Below are 23,508 nucleotides of genomic sequence, written 5' to 3'. Positions count from 1 at the left end.
TAATCATATGCCCAGAGTACAAAACCAAGTAAGAAGGACTAGCATCTAGGTCTAACATAAATCCAGAGGCTCCACTGTCTTCTGCCACCAGTTACCACCTCCTTCTTTCCCTTTGCCTTGGCCTTTTAGCTCCATTTGATTCAAGTAGCATAGAAGCAACGTAGGAAGAATATTTAAGAGGAAAAATATATATAAGAAAGAACCCTTCTTAAAGGGTTGGGGCGGGGCGGGGGGGGGGGAAGGGAGGAGAGTGAAGCAACCTTGAATTTTGAAAATGTGGGAAACAAATATTGAGAAAGTAAATCGATTCCAATCCTTTACTCAACATTATCATCCTCTACAAAACTCTATGGAAATTCTGCCATTAAGTATGGAACACTGCCTGATGTGTACCAGTGGAGAGCTCCTCTGTTTGGGCTATCTAGGATTTACAGGGGGGTTTAAATCGTTAAATAACCATAGTTAACCCCTGTTTGGTTAAGAGAGCAAGCAGTTGTTGCAAAAATCCCTCTCCTCTGCCTTCCACAAACAGAACAAAAATTGCCCTGAAGGGATTTACACAATACATCAACATCTGTGCTGTACCTAGAGTTGTTAAAATAATTGTGATGACAGGTGTCTAGGTACCACTTTCTTAATGGTTTTCAATATCCATTGATTTATTGTTGTGGCTTTCCTTCCCCCTTTTACATCCTTGGCTTTATGAAGGATCCGAGGAACAGATTTTGCACGAGAGGCTGATTCTTTATTCCAGTACTGAAAAGAACTAATAAAAATAATCACTTGGCTTTTAAGCAGAAAGCTTCCATTTACAGTATTTCACCCTTACTCCCCACCCCCCCACACACACACTTCCAAGCCCCTTGTTATCTAACATAATGGTTAGAATACATTTCCGTCTCTCCCCTTAATAATTTCATGCATTAACATCCTCTTTACACACCACACACACACACACACGTACACACACACAGAGCAAAAGGAAAAAAAGGCAGCAGAAATCTCAGCTGTACTTCTAGCCCTTTTAAAAAGTTTGCTCTGTAAATTGGAATGAGGTCAGATTTGGAGCTTCTCATTGCACGCGGAGATTATTATTGCATCGGGTTCCAAGCCAATGGGAAGCCCGGGGGAGGGGCTTGGCACGAGGAAGCGTTGGTTACAGCGGCTGATTGGCCGTGGCCAAGACTGTGAAAGGATAAAGAGGCGCGAGGCGGTATTGGGGTCTGCTCTAAGCTGCAGCAAGAGAAACTGTGTGAGGGGAAGAGGCCTGTTTCGCTCCCGGGTCTCTAGTTCTTGCACGCTCTTTAAGAGTCTGCATTAGAGGAACTCTGCCATTACCAGCTCCCTTCTTGCAGAAGGGAGGGGGAAACATACATTTATTCATGCCAGTCTGTTGCACGAAGGCTTTTTGGCTTCCTACCTTGCAACAAAATAATTGCACAAACTCCTTAGTGCCGATTCCGCCCACAGAGAGTCCTGGAGCCAGAGTCTTTTTTGCTTTGCATTGTAGGAAAGGGACTAAGTGATAGAGACTATGTCGCTTTCCTGAGCTCCTGAGAGAGCGCTCGTGAACTGGAACCAACTGCTTCAGGGGAAGAAAAAAAAAAAAAAAAAAAAAAAAGACTTGCCTGGGAGGCGGCGAGAAACTTGCACTGGAAGCTTCAGCAACCAGCATTCAAGAAACTCCTCTCCACTTTAGCACGGTCTCCAGACTCAGAGCCGAGAGACAGAGCAAACTGCGGCGCGGTGAGAGAGAGAGAGAGAGAAAGCGAGAGCCAGAAGGAGAGGGAGGGAGAGACTCTCCAGCCTGGGAACTATAACTCCTCTGCAAGAGGCAGACTACTCCTTCCCCGCATCTTTGGGAGACTTTTCTCTCTTCGCCCAACGCCGCCCCGGCGAGGAGTGGAGGGGCCCGCACGGCCGCCGCGCGCGTTCTCCCGCTCGGCGTGTGCTTGGCCCGGGGAGCCGGGAGGGCCCGGCGATCGCGCCGCGGCCGCCGCGAGGGTGTGAGCGCGCGTGGGCGCCCGCCGAGCCGGGGCCATGGTGCAGCAAACCAACAACGCCGAGAACACGGAAGCGCTGCTGGCGGGCGAGAGCTCGGACTCGGGCGCCGGCCTCGAGCTGGGCATCGCCTCCTCCCCCACGCCCGGCTCCACCGCCTCCACGGGCGGCAAGGCCGACGACCCGAGCTGGTGCAAGACGCCGAGCGGGCACATCAAGCGACCCATGAACGCCTTCATGGTGTGGTCGCAGATCGAGCGGCGCAAGATCATGGAGCAGTCGCCCGACATGCACAACGCCGAGATCTCCAAGCGGCTGGGCAAACGCTGGAAGCTGCTCAAAGACAGCGACAAGATCCCTTTCATTCGGGAGGCGGAGCGGCTGCGCCTCAAGCACATGGCTGACTACCCCGACTACAAGTACCGGCCCAGGAAGAAGGTGAAGTCCGGCAACGCCAACTCCAGCGCCTCGGCCGCCGCCTCCTCCAAGCCGGGGGAGAAGGGAGACAAGGTCGGTGGCGGGGGCGGCCACGGGGGCGGCGGCGGCGGCGGCGGGAGCGGCAACGCGGGGGGAGGAGGCGGCGGCGCGAGCGGCGGCGGCGCCAACTCCAAACCCGCGCAGAAAAAGAGCTGCGGCTCCAAAGTGGCGGGCGGCGCGGGCGGCGGGGTCAGCAAGCCGCACGCCAAGCTCATCCTGGCGGGCGGCGGCGGCGGGAAGGCGGCGGCCGCGGGCGCCTCCTCCTCCTTCGCGCCCGAGCAGGCGGGGGCCGCTGCCCTGCTGCCCCTGGGCGCCGCCGCGGCCGCCGCCGACCACCACTCGCTGTACAAGGCGCGGACTCCCAGCGCGGCCGCCTCGGCCTCCGCGGCCGCCTCCGCCGCGCCGGGCCTGGCGGCCCCGGGCAAGCACCTGGCCGACAAGAAGGTGAAGCGCGTCTACCTGTTCGGAGGCCTGGGCGCGTCCTCGTCGCCCGCTGGCGGCGTGGGCGCGGGCGCCGACCCCAGCGACCCCCTGGGCCTGTACGAGGAGGGGGGCGCGGGCTGCTCGCCCGACGGGCCGAGCCTGAGCGGCCGCAGCAGCGCCGCGTCGTCGCCGGCCGCCGGCCGCTCGCCCGCCGACCACCGCAGCTACGCCAGCCTGCGCGCCGCCTCGCCCGCCCCGTCCAGCGCGCCGTCGCACGCGTCCTCGTCGGCCTCGTCCCACTCGTCGTCGTCCTCGTCGTCGGGCTCCTCGTCCTCCGACGACGAGTTCGAAGACGACCTGCTCGACCTGAACCCCAGCTCAAACTTTGAGAGCATGTCCCTGGGCAGCTTCAGCTCGTCGTCGGCGCTGGACCGGGACCTGGATTTTAACTTCGAGCCCGGCTCCGGCTCGCACTTCGAGTTCCCGGACTACTGCACGCCCGAGGTGAGCGAGATGATCTCGGGAGACTGGCTGGAGTCCAGCATCTCCAACCTGGTCTTCACCTACTGAGAGGGGGGCGCGCGCGCGCGCGCGGGCCGGGAGCAGAGGGCCGGGTTGGGGAGGGGGGGGGGGGAGAGGAAAACAAAGAGAGAGCGAGAGAAGTGGACAGAGGAAGAGTTGGAAGAGAAAGGGAAAATTGAAAAAAAAAAAAAAAAAAGGAAAAGATTAAAAAAAAAAAAAGCGAGCAGGGCCGGCTTGGGCCGCGTCGCGGTCGCGGGAGAAAGCGCGGCGGCGTTTTGGGGACCCGCGCTCCCATCCCCCAGCTGCCCGGCCGCGGGGACGCGGAGGAGGCGGCGGGGAGACGGGGTGGGGGGGGCGACCTTTTATTGTTCTTGATGTTGTTGTTGATGGCAAAAAAGCTACTTGGAGTTTCCTCCCCTTTGCCCGAAGAGACCCCCCCACACACACCCCCACTTCCAACGAGCTTCCGGACTTGTCTGCTGCTCCCCCAGCAAGAAGCCGACTTGATAGTTTTTTCTAGAGACTGAAGGAATCTCGTCCCTTTCTCATCGCCCCCTTGCTGTTTTTGCTTTATTTTATCTCATTTCTTGATCGAGAGAGGAGGGGAAAAAACAACAACAAAAAAAAAAAAAAAAGAAAGAAAAGAAAAGAAAGAAACCCAACGCGCCCCTGGGGATTTAGTTCTCAGCACCCCCGCCACCCCCCTCCCCCTGAAGAAGACAGAAGGCTCCGGGCGTGGAATTGGACCGAAGGCTGATCTTTTGGGGGGTCGCGCAGGCTCGAGACGCGCCGGGACTGAGAGACTCCACGCTGGCGGATTCCCGTTTTGCTGGGTTTTGCCTCCTTTTTTACTTTTTTCCCCTTTCTTTCTTCTTTCCTTCCTTCCTTTTTTTTTTTTTTTTTCCTTGCCCCCTCCCGCAGCCGGAGGAGGAGGTGATGCGGAGAGCCCGGTGGGGAGCCCGGCGAGGGGCGCGGGGCGGGACGCGGGGGTGGGGGGCTGCGGAGAAACTGGGACGGGTGTGCACGCTCGGGGAGCAAGCAGGTGGCGCGTCCCGGCGGCCCCCGCCCCGCGCCATCCCCGCAATCAGAGAGGTGAGACTGGGCGGCCCGCGGGCGTGCAGGAGCGCGGACTGTTTGATGTGGTACCGGGGGGCCGTGGAGGGGCGAGTGGTTTCGGGCGGGGGGAAAAAAAAAGAGGTTTTTTTCTTCTCTTAATCGGAATCGTGATGGTGTTGGATTATTTCACTGGTGGGGTTAATATAGCATGTTATCCTGTCTATCTTTTAAAGATTTCTGTATAAGACTGTTGAGCAGTTTTTAAAATAGTGTAGGATAATATAAAAAGCAGATAGATGGCGCTATGTTTGATTCCTACAACAAAATTATCACCAGCTTTTTTTCATTCTTAACTCTTTAAAGGATTCAAACGCAACTCAAATCTGTGCTGGACTTTAAGAAAGAAAGAAAAAAAACCACAATTCAGGACCAAATTTTTTCTCAGTGTGTATGTGTTTATTCCTTATAGGTGTAAATGAGAAGACGTGTTTTTTTCCCTCACCGATGCTTCATCCTCGTATTTTTTTTTTCCTTGTAAATGTAATCAGATGCCATTTTATATGTGGACGTATTTATACTGGCCAAACATTTTTCTTTTCTTATTTTGTCCCTTTTTTACTTTAACCTTTTCGTTTGCTTTCTTTTTTTTACTTCCTTTCTTCCTTCCTTTTCTTTTTTTTTTCTTTTGTTTTTGTTGGATTTTTTGGTTTTTGGTTTGTTTTTTTTTTTTGGTTTTTTTTTTTTTTGGTTTTTGGTAGTTTGTTGTTACCCACGCCATTTTACGTCTCCTTCACTGAAGGGCTAGAGTTTTAACTTTTAATTTTTTATATTTAAATGTAGACTTTTGACACTTTTAAAAAACAAAAAAAGACAAGAGAGATGAAAACGTTTGATTATTTTCTCAGTGTATTTTTGTAAAAAATATATAAAGGGGGTGTTAATCGGTGTAAATCGCTGTTTGGATTTCCTGATTTTATAATAGGGCGGCTGGTTAATATCTCACACAGTTTAAAGAATCAGCCCCTAATTTCTCCATGTTTACACTTCAATCTGCAGGCTTCTTAAAGTGACAGTATCCCTTATCCTGCCACCAGTGTCCACCCTTTGACCCCAGTCTTATAAAAAAGGGTGGGGGGGGGAAGAATTAGCCAAACACTGTACGCTTTTCAGAAAAAACAAATTTTTTTAAATAAAAACTGTTCTGTCCAGAGGCTTTAAAACTGGTGCATTTACAGCAAAAAGGGATCCTGTAGCTTTCACTTGTAAACCACATCTTTTTTGCACTTTTTTTATAAGCAAAAACGTGCCGTTTAAACCACTGGATCTATCTAAATGCCGATTTGAGTTCGCGACACTATGTACTGCGTTTTTCATTCTTGTATTTGACTATTTAATCCTTTCTACTTGTCGCTAAATATAATTGTTTTAGTCTTATGGCATGATGATAGCATATGTGTTCAGGTTTATAGCTGTTGTGTTTAAAGATTGAAAAAAGTGGAAAACATCTTTGTACATTTAAGTCTGTATTATAATAAGCAAAAAGATTGTGTGTATGTATGTTTAATATAACATGACAGGCACTAGGACGTCTGCCTTTTTGAGGCAGTTCCGTTAAGGGTTTTTGTTTTTAAACTTTTTTTTGCCATCCATCCTGTGCAATATGCCGTGTAGAATATTTGTCTTAAAATTCAAGGCCACAAAAACAATGTTTTGGGGGAAAAAGAAAGAAAAAATCATGCCAGCTAATCATGTCAAGTTCACTGCCTGTCAGATTGTTGATATATACCTTCTGTAAATAACTTTTTTTGAGAAGGAAATAAAATCAGCTGGAACTGAACCCTAAATCTCGACTTTTGTCATTATTATTAGACCCAAAGCCTCTAAGATTGGGAGGGCCCCCATCTGCCTTAGCTGTGAAACAAGTAAGTTCTCCCAGGACTGCCTGTTCAATGCGATCTTACTGAGGAATAAGAAGTTCCTCTTGGCCAGATTTGGCAGGCCCTGACCGTGAAATGACGGCGTCCGCTGAATACGTGTCAACTCTGCACGCTTTCTAGGAATTTTCTGATTTTTTACATTTAAATAAATGCCGTTGGTCTTGAAATTTTAAAAGGAGGGGGAAGGGCGATGTGGACAGAATCCTTTACAGACAAAAACTGGCCGGCTGCTCTTTTTTTTTTTTTTTCTCTAAGCCTTCTGTTCCTAAAGCTGCTTTATCCGTGACTTACCCCCAGCTCGCTAACCATCCAGCAGTGGCTAGAATTGTTTTCCACAGATTAAGAACACACGAGCCTGTGCAATGATCGCCCTGTTGTGGAGGAGGAGGCCATCAGTGATTTTGAAATGGAAAGGTATCCATCTTTTGCCTAGAAGCAGAAAGGTTCGTGTGGTGCTAAAAAGTCTCCATTTTGTGCCAGGCCCATTTTGTGGGTTATTAATGTAAGTGAAATGCAACAATAGAGATGAACTGGAGAAGTTGGCTTCCTGAAGGCCGAAGGGAAACCCAACCCCCACTCTGGATCTGTGAATAGCACGCTTTCACCTAGTGGAGATTTATACTTTTTATATGCGTCTGGCACAGCAGTATTACTGAGACCTCTATGCAGGGGGGGTGGGGGGGTGGGGGAGAAAACAGGCCCATTAGTGCTGGCTTGGAAGCTGCATCTTGCTAAGTAGCACTATTTCCTGTTTACTTTGAGAGTTAACTATTGCCATTAACTAACAAAACCTGTCCTTACTTCCAAACGCTGGTTGATTAAAAATGTGTGCTGTGTGTGTTTTCTAGTTTTCTAGCCCTGGAGAGGTGGAGTTAATACGCAGAAATGTTTGGAAGTAACCCTTTCAGCCATCAGGATGGCTTGTACGTAAAGCAATATCCTTCATCCTAGAAGAAGAGGTTTTTGGAGGCGAGTCCAAAACGTGCACATTTTGTTGTTCAGTGAAGAGCAGGCAATCTCTACCTCCAAAATAGTGTTGTAACTGTTGTGTTTCAATATAATTTCACCTTTTCAAGATGATTATAGATACTACTTTCCAATTTTTTTTTTTTTTGCGTTTTTCCAATAGAGTTGTTTTCATTGCATTTCTATCCTGAAACTGTGAGATCTCATTTTTTTTTAAAGAAGACCTTAAGACCATATGGCATCTTAAGTCTCTTCAAAAACCTTTGCGGGGGGGGCTCCTTTTATAAAGTGCTTAAATTTAATTTTTGTTCATTGTAGTTATGACGATTGTTTAGTTTTTTCAGATCCAAAGTATCAAAACCTTGACATAAATGAAGCCTATATGATGCACTTTTTTACATTTTATTTGGTAGGGTTCTCCTAGAACTATATATTTTTCCTGTATTTTCCATGTGAGGGCATATGCTTTAAATGTTTTCTTTAAGAATTTTGGTAATGTTCCTTTAAAAATGAAAGCTTAAGTGTGTGTCCTTCTTCGCAGGTGATAGGATAAGGTGTAAGAAACATTTTTGTACTTTAAGCAGTTTTCATTCGTTAGTGTAAGGATACTAACGTGTTGGGTGGTAGGTACAAGGCATAAAAAACCTGAGAAACCGAACAGTTTAGTATGGCTTTTTCTTTCAGAGAATTTGGATCAACAGAAAGGAATAAATTTCAGATTTTCTTTTAAGACTATCAAACTGTTTTTCTTTAAAGACAGTGCTGCGGGGGGGGGGGGGGGCCTAGGCAGCTCAGTCAGTTGAGCTTCTGACTTCTGGGCTCAGGTCGCGATCTCGCGTTTTGTGGGTTCGAGCCCCACATCGGGCTGTGTGCTGACAGCTCAGAGCCTGGAGCCTGCTTCAGATTCTGTGTCTCCCTCCCTCTCTGCCCCTCCCCCACTCACACTCTGTCTCTCTCAAAAATAAATATTAAAAAAATATTTTTGATCAAAAAAGACACTGCTTCAGGCCCTTGTGCTCCATCAGAAATGTGAATCACTTAGTACACTTGCTGATGTAACTTTTGTCACTTCCTAGTTGAGTACCTACAAGTGCCAAGAAAAAAATACAGAGCCTGTAAGCTGATACAGTAGTAGGCGGAGTGCCTAAAATGGCTTCTTCCAGCTGCTCTAGGGACTGGCCTGGGGGTGCTGGAGACATTAAAGGATCCTAAAGAAAGTGAAAGCAAAGGGTTGGGAAGTGAATGTCAACATTTACTGAGTATTTCCTGTATTTATAGTGTACTCATGAATTAGAAAACATGGTTTGGGGAATGCCAGGGGTCAGAAAGCTTCATCAAAATTTAAAACAATTTAAGGATCCCAAGGAAGCATTGGAAAGATCCCTGTATCCAAGAAAACCAAGAATTCTGCTAGAAATGTAAGTGCATCTTACCCATGTGAATTTCTCAGGGTGAAAGATTGATCTGCTTTATTTTTCTTCTGGTTTTGTTTTACACCCACTTTTTCTCCTCCTTTGAGGCCTATAAACTACTTTTTAAACCCATAGTTGCTAACCTCCACTCCTACCCCTCCTATCCACCCTGAAAAATTAATCTCCATATACATTTCTAGATCTTTACTCTGGCTGTCTTTCGAAAACTAGAGTGGAGAGCGTACGGTCAGAAGAAGCATCTCTAGGTATCTGCTTGATGTTCCGACTCTGCCCCAAATCCACCAGGCTCCCCTCTATCCAGAATAAGAATGCAAAATTCACGTGCTGCCATTTAAGGCCCTGCACAAAATGGTCTTAGCCCCCCTTTCCAGTTCTCCAAAACTCCAACGTAGCCAAACTGGTCTCTCCCATTAGACTGGAGTTCTTGGAGGACTGGAACCAGGCCTTAAATACTTCCTGTATCCCCAAATTTGCCTTCCCTGGTTCAGTTGCATATAATAAACGTTTAAGTCTCAACTTGTTGACTTTACATTTACATTGTTTCAGTGGGTCCTTAAGAGCTTCCAAAATGCTTTTGCATATTATGCTGCCTGATTATAGCAGCTGTGGTAAGCAGGGTCCGTGGACTTTGGGAAAACCAGGCTTAGAATTCTAGCTCAGGGCCTCTGATCACATTTCTTAGCCTCTTTATTCTTCGGTATTGTAATACCCGGTGAGATGCCTAGCCTACTGTAAGGGCTCATAAAATGCTAGTTCCTTACCTTACAGGTTGTTCTAGAAAAGGTAACCCATGTACAGGCCTAGTACAATGCTAGCAACATATTTTTGAAGATAAATCCCCCCAGAATCAGTGTCTTCACTACAATAGAATTGTCTGGAAATTCTTGTTAAATGGCAGAGATTACAAAGATTATCAGACTCTGGGCTGGGGCCCTAAGAAGTCCTCCCCCCCCCCCCAATGTTTTTCCAGTGTTTCAGAATCCCTGAAACCAGAGTTTCAGATTCCTGCCCCAATGGTATGTTAGCATATTCTCCCAATAAATCTGCAACAAGGGATTATGACTCCCTTTTGTTACATGGAGAAATTGAGTTCAGAGTAGTTCAATGCTTGGTCTGAGGTCATGGGGTCAGAAGTGAGCGAAAGGGCACCGGAAGCCCTTCTCTTGAGCCATAGTTGTTTCCGAACTAAACGTCTTCTCCACTATAATAACAAAGAAACAGGCTTTAGCCAAGGCCTCAGGCCTGTGGGTAAGGATTCCCTCAGCGCTCCAACTTGCTAGCCATTTCCCCAGGATGCCCTCCTGCCTTCCTGACTGAAAGAGCAAGGTTGGGTGATGAGCTAGGTTGAATATTTTGTCTATAGTCCAGTTCAAAAAAATGTGCTCAGATAAAATGAACTCTGAGAGTGAGGCTTGGATCCAGTGACTGAGCCAGAGAATAGAAAGGCGTAAATACAGTGAGTGAGACTTCTGCTTTGCAGCCTGAAAGGCAGATTCCTGCAAGTGAGAAAACTGGAAATTACTCAGAGGAACACATTCAGCCTTTCCAGAGAAGGCTACCAGCTACCCATTCTAACCTAATGAGATTGACCGTTGGCTACAGTTAACTTGAAGGGTTTTATGGTTTCCTGCATGTGTTGTTTTCCTTCTCAATGTTAAAAAGAAGAAGAAGAAAAAAAAAAAGCCTCACATCACCAAACGGTATTTCCCAGGGGGCTCTTTGAGGAGGCAGCCGCATTTTGGTCTGCGCCTTAGTTAACAACGCACCTCCATCCGAGTATGTCCCTGGATACAGGTGATAATAAATTTAGCCCATTTTATTTTCTTCCGCCACTTTGAATTCAGGGCACTTGGTTTATGGAGGACGGCCAGACACGCCAGGCCTAAGTCAAGTCATGGCAGGAAGCTTCACGTAGAGACTTCCTGTACCCTGCAGACTTTTTGCTGAAGGACAGGGCTCTAACTCGTCTACACCAATGCACGACATCGCTCTGCATCACGCGTAAGACATTCAAATGCTATTCCATTGGAGTTTTTTGTTGTTGTTTTTAAGGATAGGGCATAAGAGAAGAATCCGATGAAATACCGTCATTTAGCTTGCTTGGTTCCTTATGTTTTCCCTAAAACATAATTCTTTGGATGAGTTTGTAAACACATACTGAATGTGCTGTTTCCGGACACAATCTGCCGTTGAAAGCCAGGACGCAAATGAAAACAATATTAGCAGGCTCTCTGCTTATAGTGAATGCAGTGAACGTCCGGCAGTTGTAGCCAGGTGATCGGCTAACGTGTAGGGTGCTTGTCTCCGCTTTTATGAGAGCTAAGCAGCCAAATCTCGTTTAACAATCAATTAGCAATCATTGCTTCTGTGGTTAATTGCCACCTCCTTCCCAGTGCCTGTCCTAACTTCCCCGGCTGCCAACACCTACAACCTGTGAAAATACCTCTTCTGGAACTGCTGACCTTCATCTTGGCCTCTGCTCTCTCCCTCCCCTTTCCCACACTCTCCATGTGGCCCTTTTATCTCTCTTGTTTGCCAATCCCCTGAGACACTGAATAATTTATTTGAAGTTCCTGGGAAGTGGTGGGACTTCAGTCTAAAAACACATTGCACTTTGTTCCTCCCCCTGGCAGAAGCAGGTCCAGAAGCCTGTCTTTGTTTGTTTGTTTGTTTGTCTCCAAGATATTCAAATTAGGATATTTTGAGTAAGACTTGATTTTATTTATTTATTTTTTTAAGTTTATTTATTTTGAGAGAGAGAGAGCACGTGCGTGCACCAGTGGGGGAGGGGCAGGGACGGAGAGAGAGAGAATCCCAAACAGGTTCATGCTGTCAGCACAGACCCTGATGAGGGGCTCCAACTCACAAACCATGAGATCATGACCTGAGCCACTACAGGTGGACCCCTAACTGAGCCACCCAGGCATCCCCAGAAGCCTGACTTTGAAAGAGGTGATGCTAAATTCATTTGCAGATGGGCTAACGGTTTTAAGTTTTGGGTGAGCCCCCAATGAATCCAAAAGTTGGAGGGGAAAATAAAACGGGTGGGGGGGAAGGTATTGCTGAAAGTGAGAGGTACCTTGGATCCCCCAAATAGGGCCGCCCAAAGACTATTCCCAGATACTGTTTCAAGATGTTAAAAGGTGTGCTGTAGTCAAGGAGATTTAAAAACCGTTGAGCACTGGGTGTTGTATGAAAACCAATTTGAGAATAAATTTCATAATAAAAAAAAAAAACACGTTGCTTAGGAAATTTTCCAATTTTTAATTGTTGCAACCGTGTATGTGTGCAAATGGGAAAGTCTTTCTCGAGTAGCTCCTAGAAGTGGCATTGCTAGGTCTTAGTGCCCCAAACATAGGCTCATAGCAGTTTTCCCACCCTGGGCCTGCTTAGGTGCGAAGTGTGTGCTGGGGAGAAAACCAGTGATAGGTCTAAGTGAACTAAGATTAAAAATTAAACCAAACTGGGGTGCCTGGATGGCTCAGTCAGTTGAGCGTCCGACTTTGGTTCAGGTCATGGTCCCGAAGTCTGTGAGTTCAAGCCCCGCGTCGGGCTCTGTGCTGACAGCTGGAAGCCTGGAGCCTGCTTCCGATATTGTGTCTCCCTCTCTCTCTGCCCCTCCGTTGCTCATGCTCTCTCTCTCAGAAATAAACATTAAAAAAAATTAAAAAATTAAACCAAACTTTGAAACTGTCATTTCCCCCAACCCCCACCCCCCCAGAGAAGGTGGATGGACTGTTATAACAGGTAAACAGGGCTGTTTGTAAATCATTCTGTCTTCTATCCCAAGTCTCTGATAACATACATGATTTAAAAAAAACACAGGGGCAGCTGGGTGGCTCAGTTGGTTAAGCGTCTGACTTCGGCTCAGGTCATGATCTCACGGTCTGTGAGTTCAAGCCCCGAGTCGGGCTCTGTGCTGACAGCTCAGAGCTTGCCTGCTTCGGATTCTGTGCCTCCCTCTCTCTGTGACCCTCCCCCCATTCGTGCTCTGTCTCTCTCTGTCTCAAAAATAAAATAAAACATTAAAAAAATTACAAAACACAACAGTCACAGAAATAGCCCCCCATAGCCCCCCATAGTGCCAAAGTGTAGGGACTGTACCAAAACAAAATGAACATGAGGACAGAGATCAACTCTCTGTCTTTTTTTTTTTTTTTTTTTTTTTTTTTTTAGAGAGAGAAAGAGCACATGGGGGAGGGGCAGAGAGAGACTCCCAAGCAGGCTCCATGCTGTCAGCACAGAGCCTGATGAGGGGCTTCAACTCACAAACTGTGAGATCATGACCTGAGCCAAAATCACGAGTCAGACTCTCAAGCAGCTGAGCCACCCAGGTGCCCCTGGTCTTTTTCCTTCATTAGAACTCGCCAGACTCCTCCTCGTCAATGTGTTACCGGCTCTACTCTTGTTAGGCTCTGTATTTGCCAGAAGCAGGGGCTCACCGAAGTAACCTCACATCATGGGGCTTTATTTCAAAGAAACACGTGACTACAAGGGAACTAGAAATTTCATGAGAGTTCTGGAAGAAATATAATTTAAAATCCATGGCTCTAGTGAGCACTGTTAATTGGTTGCCTAATTTAGCATCAAGAAGGTACAGATATTAATACGGATTGAGTATTCTCCTGGTTTTCCTGTGTGTCTTGACTTTCTCCCAATACCAAATCCTTGATTCTTTTTTCCATATATTATCCTCGAATTCCCTTTAAAACAGAAGTTTGGGTGCCTGGTTCTTTTTTTTTGCCTTTGCTTCTGGGGTCTGAAAGTCTTAATACTTCCTCTTACATCCTTTCTTTGTCCTCTCTTTATCCTGGGAGAGTGAGCCCAGGGTCCGTGAAGCACGTACACTTCCTCCTCTACTGTCCACACCATTCTCACTGAAAATAGTTTGTTTTTTTATCTCTTTAATACACTAGGTCTTTTTTCTGTAGCCCTAATGTTGGCATGGAGGCCTGGAGTTATAAACAGTGAGGATTAAGTATACCACATTCTTCTGTTTTTTAACATTTATTTAATTTTGAGACACAGGGAGAGCGCTAGTGGGGGAGGGAGAGAGAGAGAAGAAAACAGAGGATCCGAAGCGGGTTCCCCACTGCAATGGGAGGGGCTGGGGGGGGGGGCGTTGAACACAGGAATAGTGAGATCATGACCTGAGCGAAAGTCTGCTTAACCAACTGAGCCACCCAGGTGACCCAAGTATACCACATTCTTAAAGAGAGTGCCCAGTATTGTGAGCCAAAGCCCCTACTGTAATCATCCAGAGCAGAATTGATCTAATATAATTAATACTCTCCTCGCCCCACCCCACCCCCAAGTCCCCCAAGACAAGGAAAGAAAAGAATCGAAAGGTCTTGAGACATCCCTGTGGGGAGCATAGGAGATCCTCATCCCATTCCAAAGCCAAGTGATGGGAAGGTTCTGAGGGATTCTGCAAGGGATTAGGGTACCTGTAAGAAGTGGGATTGGTATTCTCTTTGGTCATGTGCTCAGGTAGCTGAGTTGGAATCGACACAAAGAGACAGAGGACGAGGGCGTCTGGGCAGCTCGGTTGGTTAAGCGTCCAACTCTGGCTCATATCATGATCTTGCAGTTCATGAGTTCGAGCCCCACGTCAGGCTCTGCACTGACCACTCAGAGCCTGGAGCCTGCTTCGGATTCTCCCTCCCTCTCGGTCCCTTCCCTTGCTCACTCTCTGTCTCTGTCTCTCTGTCTCTCGCAAAAATAAATAAACATTAAAAATTTTAAGAAAAGGAGAGACAGAGGACTCTGGCAGTGGCCAGTTATGTAAAGAGATATTAGTATTGTTCCCTGTCTTTACTCCATCCCCCCAACACACTGGAGGACCTAAGTTTCAAAGTGGCTTGAGGAGAAACTATTTTTCCCCTTCAAGTTGCTCAGCTTGACTGCCAAGAAGAGAGGAGGTTTAAGTCAAGTTTGAGGGTGAATTTTAAAACTATGGACTTTTTATTTTGTTTTAACATTTTATTTTTAAGTAATCTCTACGCCCAACAATGGGGCTCAAACTCACGACCCCAAGATGAAGAGTTGCATGCTCCGCCGACTGAGCCAGCCAGGCGCCCTTAAAACCGTTTGGACTTTTTCATAATTGGAAATGACCAGAAAGTTATGGGCTCATACCACAATGTCGTTAGACACTCTGCTTTGGTTTTTCCCTGCACCATGATGCCAATCTTATCACACTCTCCTGTCCTGGTGGAACATCTGTGTGGCAAACTGGTAAATGATATTCGGGGATGGGCGTAAGGCTCCTTCATAGCTAAGTAAGAAAGGGAGTTTGTCCCATGTAGTCATCGTGAAGCCCAAAACTCACTTCTCCCTTTCTTTCCCCTTTAAACAGATGTGCTCAAAGAAAATCACACATAGACATGAAACCTGAACAGTTCCTCTTTCAACTATTTTGCATAAAAAGTTTGCTTTAAAAAATGAAAAGAAAACATGCTTTGGGATATGATATGGAGCACTGGTCACAGAATTTTAAACTTTTTCGTTTTTTTTTTTTTTTTGAGTTTATTTATTTACTTTGGGGGAGAAAGAGAGAGAGCGGGAGGGAGGGAGGGGCAAAAAGATGGAGATTGGATCCCAAGCAGGCTCCGTGCGGTCAGCACAGAGCCTGATGCGGGGCTTGATCTCGTGACCAGAGCCGAGATCGAGGGTTGGGTGCTCAACTGACTGAGCAACACAGGCACCTCTAAACTTTGTAGATTATAAAGAAACTTGAGAGGCAGTTTGACCCACTTCCCTAGGTTAATCCTGCCAAATCCCCTAATTTTCACATAATCCTGAAAAGCAGTGGTCTATACTCCCAAATTAACTGTTATTATCCAAATTGTTATTAAAACCACTGAACCCTCAGGGCGCTTGGGTGGCTCAGTCAGTTACGCGTCCAACTTCAGCTCAGGTCATGATCTCGTGGTCAATGAGTTCGGGGCCCATGTCGGACTCTGTGCTAACAGCTCAGAGCCTGGAGCCTGGTTCAGATTCTGTGTCTCCCTCTCTCTCTGCTCCCCTCCTGCTCACACTGTCTCTCTCTCTCTCTCAAATAAATAGACATTTAAACAAATTTTTTTTAAAGCACCGAACCCTCAAAACCAAATAAAGCCCAGTGCCTTTCCATTAGGACTACTGTTAGGTTGGTATTAGGAGAACATCAATATGATTGAAACTTTTAAATGAAATGATTCTTAGTCTCTTAACTACTAGACATACATTTTAAAAACAAGATGCTAAAAACCCGTGAAGCTGTCCACTTGTGGAGGGGTGGGTAATTTGACAAAGTCAAGTGAGAACATTCAGGAAACGTGAGAGACCATCTTTAGCTAGAGGTTGGTAATTGGCTGCCATTTTGAAAGGCTCACTGACACCAGGCCTTGGGAATCTCCCAATTATTTCCCCTTTGCCTTTCAAACTCACATGTTCTCTAAAAAAGTAGGAGGGTGTTATGGTCAGCGTTCAAATGTTGCAGATACCTATTATGCTCAAATACCTTTACCTAATATATTTGAATACATATTACTAAGCAAATTGGCCGAAAGAACTTCTCAATAACTCACAAGCATTTTATTGATGAAGGCTACCCCCAAATATTTAGGGAGTAGAGAAACCCAAGATATTCCCATTTCCCCCATGTAAGAAGACGGACGTTTGCAGACGATGATTGCCAATTGTTTCCCCCTTTGGGCTACCATTAACGGAGGCCATAACAACTGTGGAACATCTACAGATCCCTGAAATCACTCACCTCTCGTCCTCCCTTCCCAGGTGACTGGAGCCCACTGTGGTTCTCCAACCTGTTCACACTCATCATACAGTCAGTCAAGGCCCTCCTCAGACAGCATGTCCCACCCCTCGATTCCTGCATGGCTCGGTCCCTTGGGAAGGAGCTCTTTTCTCTCTATCTCTGTGCCATCTCTGATTCAAGTTGGTCCATCTGGAAGTAATATTACCCAAGCGTTTACACCCGGAGCCTGGTTCTCCACAAGTGACTGCATGTTTCCTGAAACCAACTATTGGCAGCTGTTACATAGGCATTTTCTGCTTTTTAGATACCTATAATTACACCAATTATGCCAATCATTGATGTTTATAAAGGATTTAAAATTTTACACACCCAGGAAAAGTCTGTCAGAAAGCGGCATCGGAGGCAGAGGGACACCCACAGAGGGGCCTATCTGGCCATTTCAATTGCTGCTGAAAGCCCCTTAAACTGAGCATCAGCAGAGTGAGTGAGGCTCTTATGAGCCTATATGTCTTAGGCAAGTGAATCCTATCACTGGAAGAAAATTCTGTTTGGTTAAGGACCACAGAACTCAACCTAACTTTTATCTTTAAAGGAGGGAACAATGTGTCCAAGTTCATGAAATTAGGTTTTTGACCTCAAACTTTCTTTTTTTAATTTAATTTTTTTTTTTTACATTTATTTATTTTTATGGAAACAGAGTGAGACAAAGTGTGAGCAGGGGAGGGGCAGAGAGAAAAGGAGACACGGAATCGGAAGCAGGTTCCAGGCTCTGAACTATCAGCACAGAGCCCGACGCGGGGCTCGAACCCACAAGCTGTGAGATCATGACCTGAGCTGAAGTAGGATGCTCAACCGACTGAGCCACCCAGGTGCCCCGACCTCAAACTTTCTGAACGGCAACATGAGGGTGAGATGGCATTCGTGTCCCCGCCCCCACCTTTAGGTTCAATAAAAGGCTGGAGCGGTCAGCATGCTGAACCAGAAACAGAGAGTGGTCCCAATGGCACCAGGTGGAGCCACACCAGGGCCTGGAGCAAAAGGAAACACTGGGCAATACCCATCTTGTGTTTATTTTTTTTATTTGATACTTTGGGGCGCCTGGGTGGCTCAGGTCATGATCTAATGGTCTGCGTGTTCAAGCTCCACAGGGCTCTGTGCTGACAGCTCAGAGCCTGGAGCCTGCTTGGGATTCTCTGTCTCCCTCTCTCTCTGCCCCTCCCCTGCTCATGCTCTTTCTCTGTCTCTCAAAAATGAATAAATGTTTTTTAAAAAGTTAAAAAAAAAAACATTTGATACTTTGCTCATTGTAGATTTTTGGCATTCTGATTTTTTTAAATATTACATGAAGGTACTATTCTTCTTGATTATGGACTCTGCCCCTTATGTTCTGTGCCTGGGTGAGCTCCTTACTTGTTTCGTCCTAACCCACAGCCTGGGTTCCCGAGCGTAGGTTTGGTGTGTGCTTTGCTGGCTGGGTAAATGTCCTTATATCTGAGTCTCTTTTATATGCCTGTGTTTTATGTATTTGCCATTTGCCCGGCGGCCAGCTGGGCAGAATGTAACGTATTTTTTGAGTGGAGCTCTTGAAACATTGGAACGATTGTCCTTTCATCGTTTGGTGTAAGGATCGTCTAGGGTACTTGTTAAAAACGCAGATTTCCAGCCTTGGTGCCCAGAAATTGGGATTTACTATGCTGACGTGGAATTTGGAACTCTGCAGATCTGTGCTTTTCGATAAAACCCTTTCTGATGCAGGTGGTTGCCAAACCACACCTGTTGAAACACCTCTGTTTCAGGGGATAGCTGTATTTTGCGGGTGATACTCTGTTCCACCAGCGGCAAAGGGGACTCCCGCTCCCAGTGGAATAGCCGCCAAAAAAAGTAACAATAACAAAGTCACTCTCTAAGCCAGCCCTACAAGGGAAGGAGATCTAGAGCCAGAAATTTGTTACAGGACCCTGTGAGCAATCCCCAGCAGGTAGGATTTTCTGATCATTTGGCAGACATGGAATAAAACAACACATGTGTACGCACTTGATGTCTAGAAACAGCTCACGTTATTGTTATTACATTTATTCCGGGTTTTTAGAGACACTTAAGACGTTCCACAGAACATCACTTTCCTCTGCAAATCGCCACTCAGCCAAATTTTCTTAATTTAATAGGATTATCCCCTAATGGACTGCTTTCTCAGTGTTTCTCAAACAGAGGTATGAGGGCCACCTATTTATTTTGCAAGCCGCAGATGATAAGGTCACTTTTCCTGAAAAGGTTACCTGGAGCTCCCCCCCAAATGCTTCTTTACAGCCTCAGGCACCTGTGGAAAGTTGCCGCATTATCTAAATCAGGATGGGAGGAATTTAATAGCAGGAGCTGATACTGACATTAATGGGGGCAGGTTCTCTGCGTCTGCGTGGATTATCTGCGGGATTTAGTTCTCACGGAGCCGGTAGGGCCTTTACCCCTAATCACCAGGGGCAGAATTTGAATTCAGGAAGCAGGACCCCAGGAACAGAGCCCTTCACCCCCAACTGCAGCCAGCTTGGGAGCCCTGCTCTCTGCTCCTGGAAGCCCCAGGCTGTTCCGCTCCAGGGGAACATTCCCAAAGAGCTTATCGATGCTTCTCCCCTGGGCAGTATTTCAGGCGATCCCCCCTCTTGGTTCTTTGTTGGACGATTCGTATTTGTGAAAGGCCTTTGCAGACTGAGGAGGACCCTGTCACTCGGCATAAAGCCTACGTGTGTCTGGTGAGTCCCGAACCTTCCTAAAGTCCCCACCCCATCTTCTAGGGGGTTGGTCATGCTGATGCGGCCTGTGACCTTCCTGCCCTTCGAAATGAGGACTTCTCTCATATGGCTGTTAAGCCTCAACACCCTTATCTGATGCTCGAGGCACCCACCATCTATCCCACTAAAAGTTTATTTCATAGTGATTTCGGCCAGAGTAGAATGATGGTGATCTTATTTCTTCAGTGGTACATACGTGGTGACCTGTCCGGCCCAACTCCATGATTACTGCCCACACTGGGCAGTGCGTGAAGCATGCTCCGTGCTTGGGATTCCCTGTTATCTTCCTGGAACAAAACTGGCCCAGGACAGCTGGGTAGGTGAGTCCCCGCAATGAGAGAAGAGGAAAGGAGAGGGAGAGAAGTTTCGGCTCCAGCTGGCTGTGCCTTCTGCCACAGAGAGGGGGCTTCAGGGGCTCCTGATTTCTGCTTTAGTTCTTCAGCAGACGGAGATCTTTTTACTCTCCCACCTTTTTCCTTTTTGGGGAAGTGGGGAGCAGGGATTGTGTGGGGCCAGGGTGAGTGGTAAGGGGGAGGGTGGAGAGAGAGCCTAGCCTGGGAATTATCAGAAAGGTGTGGATGGATATTTTAATTTTATGTTTGAAAGCTACCAGGGCAAAGTTAAAAGGCAAATCTAGTTTCTCTGTCCACATTCTCTAGACACACACACACACACACACACACACACACTTACACGCACAGTCACTTATGCAATCCCTTATGGCATCGTGTTTCTACTGCTGTTCCCCTGTTGCATTGCCAGAAAAGGAAGGTGATATTTTGAAAGACATTTGATCCATCTAATGGAAGAGGAAGAAAACAGGGAGATGCGATCAGGGGGATTTCTGGGAAAGAAAGTGTGAAACACACGGGACAAAAGAGTGAGTCATGGGGCCAGAGGCAATCATGAGAGACCATCTGGCTCAGTGCTTCCCAATTTTTTTTTTTAATAAAAAAGAGGTATTTGTAAGTCTTGGGGCACCTGGCTGGCTCAGCTGGTAGGCCATGCAACTCTTGATTTCAGGGTTGTAAGTTCAAGCCCCACATTGGGTGTGGAGATGATTTAAAATAAAATCTTTACTAATAAAAAGAAAGATATTTGTAAAATTTTCAATTGGTGGACAATTGCTGGTTTTGCTGCATTAGGGCGGCCAGGGAGTGGCGCCGGGAGGGTGTATTTATTTATTTACCTTTGACCATGAACATTTGGGCAGAGACTGAGGTAGGACATTATATTTTGGCCAAGGCATCTGAAATAAACCTTTGAAACTCCTACATCTGCTGGGTGATGAAAAGGAAACTCACGGGGAAAAGAGGACGGGTCTTTTCCCACTGTTGTGGCTGAAAATGCAGTCAGTTCCCGGCCTCGTCTGTGGCCAAGAAGGGCCGTGTGTCTCACCAGACGATCTGAGGGAGGGGCCACGGGGGAAGGGAGGGGGTGTGAGAGCGAGTCCCCTGCAGGAGAATGGGTGAGAGGCCTTTGCTGAGTGCCCCATCCTGTTTCCTTCCGGTGGAGCAGCTGTGGTGGCTTATCCTGTGGCCAGGAGTAAGCCCAGGAGCACGCTGGAGGGGCTGACCTGGAGCCTTGACATGATACCTATGGAACCAATTCCAGAAGGCCCTGTTGACCTTCTGTCTTCGCGGGGAAAACAAATCCACATCGACCAAGTCACTTTTAGGCTGGTAGTCTGTGGCTTGCAAACAAAATCTTCCCTGATACAGCTAGGGAGGCCTATTTTCTTTCTTTCTTTCTTTTTTTTAAAATATGAAATTTAGTGTCAAATTGGTTTCCATACAACACCCAGTGCTCATCCCAACAGGTGCCCTCCTCCATACCCAGCACCCACCCTCCCAGGAAGGCCCATTTTCATGCAGAAACGTATCGCTTGGCTTGCTCTGAGGCAAATGAAATTACTACAAATCATTACAAACACCCTTGTCACCACTAATCGCACCCATAACAACATTTATTAGACACATTATATACTTGTGCTTTATATATCTAGGGTTTCACTTAATACTGGCCCTTTAAGATAGTTATTATTTAAAACAATATTTTGGGGGGTGCCTGGGAGGCCTTAAGTGTCTGACGTGGGCTCAGGTGGTGATCTCACCGTTCGCAGGTTCAAGCCCGGCATCGGGCTCTGTGCTGACAGCTCAGAGCCTGGAGCCTGCTTCGGATTCTGTGTCTCGCTCTCTCTCTGCCCCTCCCCTGCTCACGCTGTCTCTCTCTGTCTCAAAAATAAATAAAACACTAAAAAAATAAAAAAGTTAAGTCAGCACTGGGGGCACCGGCTGGAATTGGTGGTGTATGTGGCACCTGATCTCAGGGTTACGAGTTTGAGCCACATGATGGGTGTAGAGATTACTAAAAAATAAAATGAAGTTAGATTAAAAAAATAAAGTACAGCTTATGTTTTAAGGCAATTTTTGAAAAATGGTTAGTTACATGTTCTGTTCATACGTAACAGCATTCACTGAACCATTACATGTACATTGATACGCATCCATTTTCACACTTATTCTGCATAGCAATTCATTAGATCTAATTTGCAAGATTTCCCAATATCGGAAATAATAAAAGATTGCCAAGCGTGGGGTCACAAAAGAAAGGAAACTTTTGAAGAATTATCGAATCTGAGGTTTGAAACAGACTGGGGGGATGTCACGTGACTTTGTGAAATGTGCTGAAATCGGAATTTCTCTTTTCCTATGGAATGTTTTAAATGTGTATTTATTTACTTATTTATTTTTTCAACGTTTATTTATTTTTTGGGGGACAGAGAGAGGCAGAGCATGAACGGGGGAGGGGCAGAGGGAGAGGGAGACACAGAATCGGAAACAGGCTCCAGGCTCCGAGCCATCAGCCCAGAGCCCGACGCGGGGCTCGAACTCGCAGACCGCGAGATCGTGACCTGGCTGAAGTCGGACGCTTAACCCACTGCGCCACCCAGGCGCCCCAAATGTGTATTTATTTTTGAGATAGAGAGCATGAGCGGGGGAGGGGCGGAGAGAGAGGGGTCACAGAGGATCCGAAGCAGGCTCTGCACTGACAGCCGCGAGCCCCATGCAGGGCTCTGTCTCACAGACTTCAAGATCATGACCTGAGCCAAAGTCAGACGCTCAACCGACTGAGCCAGCCGGGCGCCCCCAGAATTTCCCTTAAGTATGATGTTATATCTACCAGATTGGCAGCCGTTTTTTCTTTGTTTGTTTGTAGGGAAACCGGCATGTAGTGATTTTATAACTTTAATTTGGCCCCACATGTTTGCTGAATTATTTTCTCAATGGTCACGGTGCAATTCTTGAACTTTTCTGGAATTTAATGTAAGCACTTGAGTCTGTGCTTAATCTTCCTCCTGGAAAAAGAAGAACGTTTGTCCTTTTCTGCCTCCTGCCGTGATTGTTGGAGATGTCCCTCAAGGTGGTCCTTCTGTCTTCTGTATGCCTTCTGGGGGCGCTGGGAGGTGGGGCCTCAGAGCCAGCCCTGGATGGGCTTGGGCCCCCCCCCCCCCCCCCCCCCGGGCTGCTGTCAGCCAGCATGGACTTGGCTTTCAGAGTAAGCTCCTGATAGTAAAAATGGGGACAGAATGGAAGTGAAATTGTTCCGTGTGTTCTCTAGGCCAAGCGGTGGGCCTGAGCCTTCCTGCCTGTGCTGCATCTCTGAGCCACAGACCTTTCTGCTGTGAGGGATGTGCTTCAGAGGCCTCTGGGAGAGAAGCTTCCTGAATGTCTTTCGGGTGGGTGCTGTTTTCTCATCGTCCTGACTTTCATCTTCAGCTCCTGCCCTTTTAAAGTCTGAGCACACCTTTCCTTCCCCACGAAGGTTCTAATAATACGATCACAAATGATTCCAATTTTGAGAGTCGTCTGTTCTCTCACACTATTTCCCACTTTTGAATCTCTGGCCATCTAATTTTACCTGTCTTTGGATATTTTTGAAATCTGCTTTCCCAGTCTCGAAAAGAGAATGTTGGACTCTATTTAGCTTTTCCTTCTCTGTGAGATGATTATGATTCCGAGGGCCTCCTTCCCACAGTTTCTTGGTGTTTCCACTGTACTGAAGAATTCTTTTCCTGACAAGAGTAAGTCCAGAAAAAGCATCCAAATTCCACTTTAGAAATTCTAATTAATTCAAATTCCGGTGGA

At 46.8% G+C, this 23,508-nt stretch overlaps 1 protein-coding gene across 1 annotated transcript; it reads left to right on the top strand.

Annotated features, from left to right (window-relative positions):
* Positions 1-857: 857 nt before the first annotated feature.
* SOX4 (SRY-box transcription factor 4) lies at positions 858-6,323 on the top strand. Its single transcript, XM_043590712.1, has one exon. The coding sequence runs from the start codon at positions 2,041-2,043 to the stop codon at positions 3,469-3,471; it is 1,431 nt and encodes a 476-aa protein (XP_043446647.1). The 5' UTR covers positions 858-2,040; the 3' UTR covers positions 3,472-6,323.
* Positions 6,324-23,508: the final 17,185 nt, after the last annotated feature.

This window comes from Prionailurus bengalensis, chromosome B2 (assembly GCF_016509475.1).
Source record: "Prionailurus bengalensis isolate Pbe53 chromosome B2, Fcat_Pben_1.1_paternal_pri, whole genome shotgun sequence".
In the NCBI taxonomy this organism is placed as follows: domain Eukaryota; kingdom Metazoa; phylum Chordata; class Mammalia; order Carnivora; family Felidae; genus Prionailurus; species Prionailurus bengalensis.
Note: the sequence above shows the minus strand (reverse complement) of the source record. Positions and strands in the feature narration are given on the sequence as shown.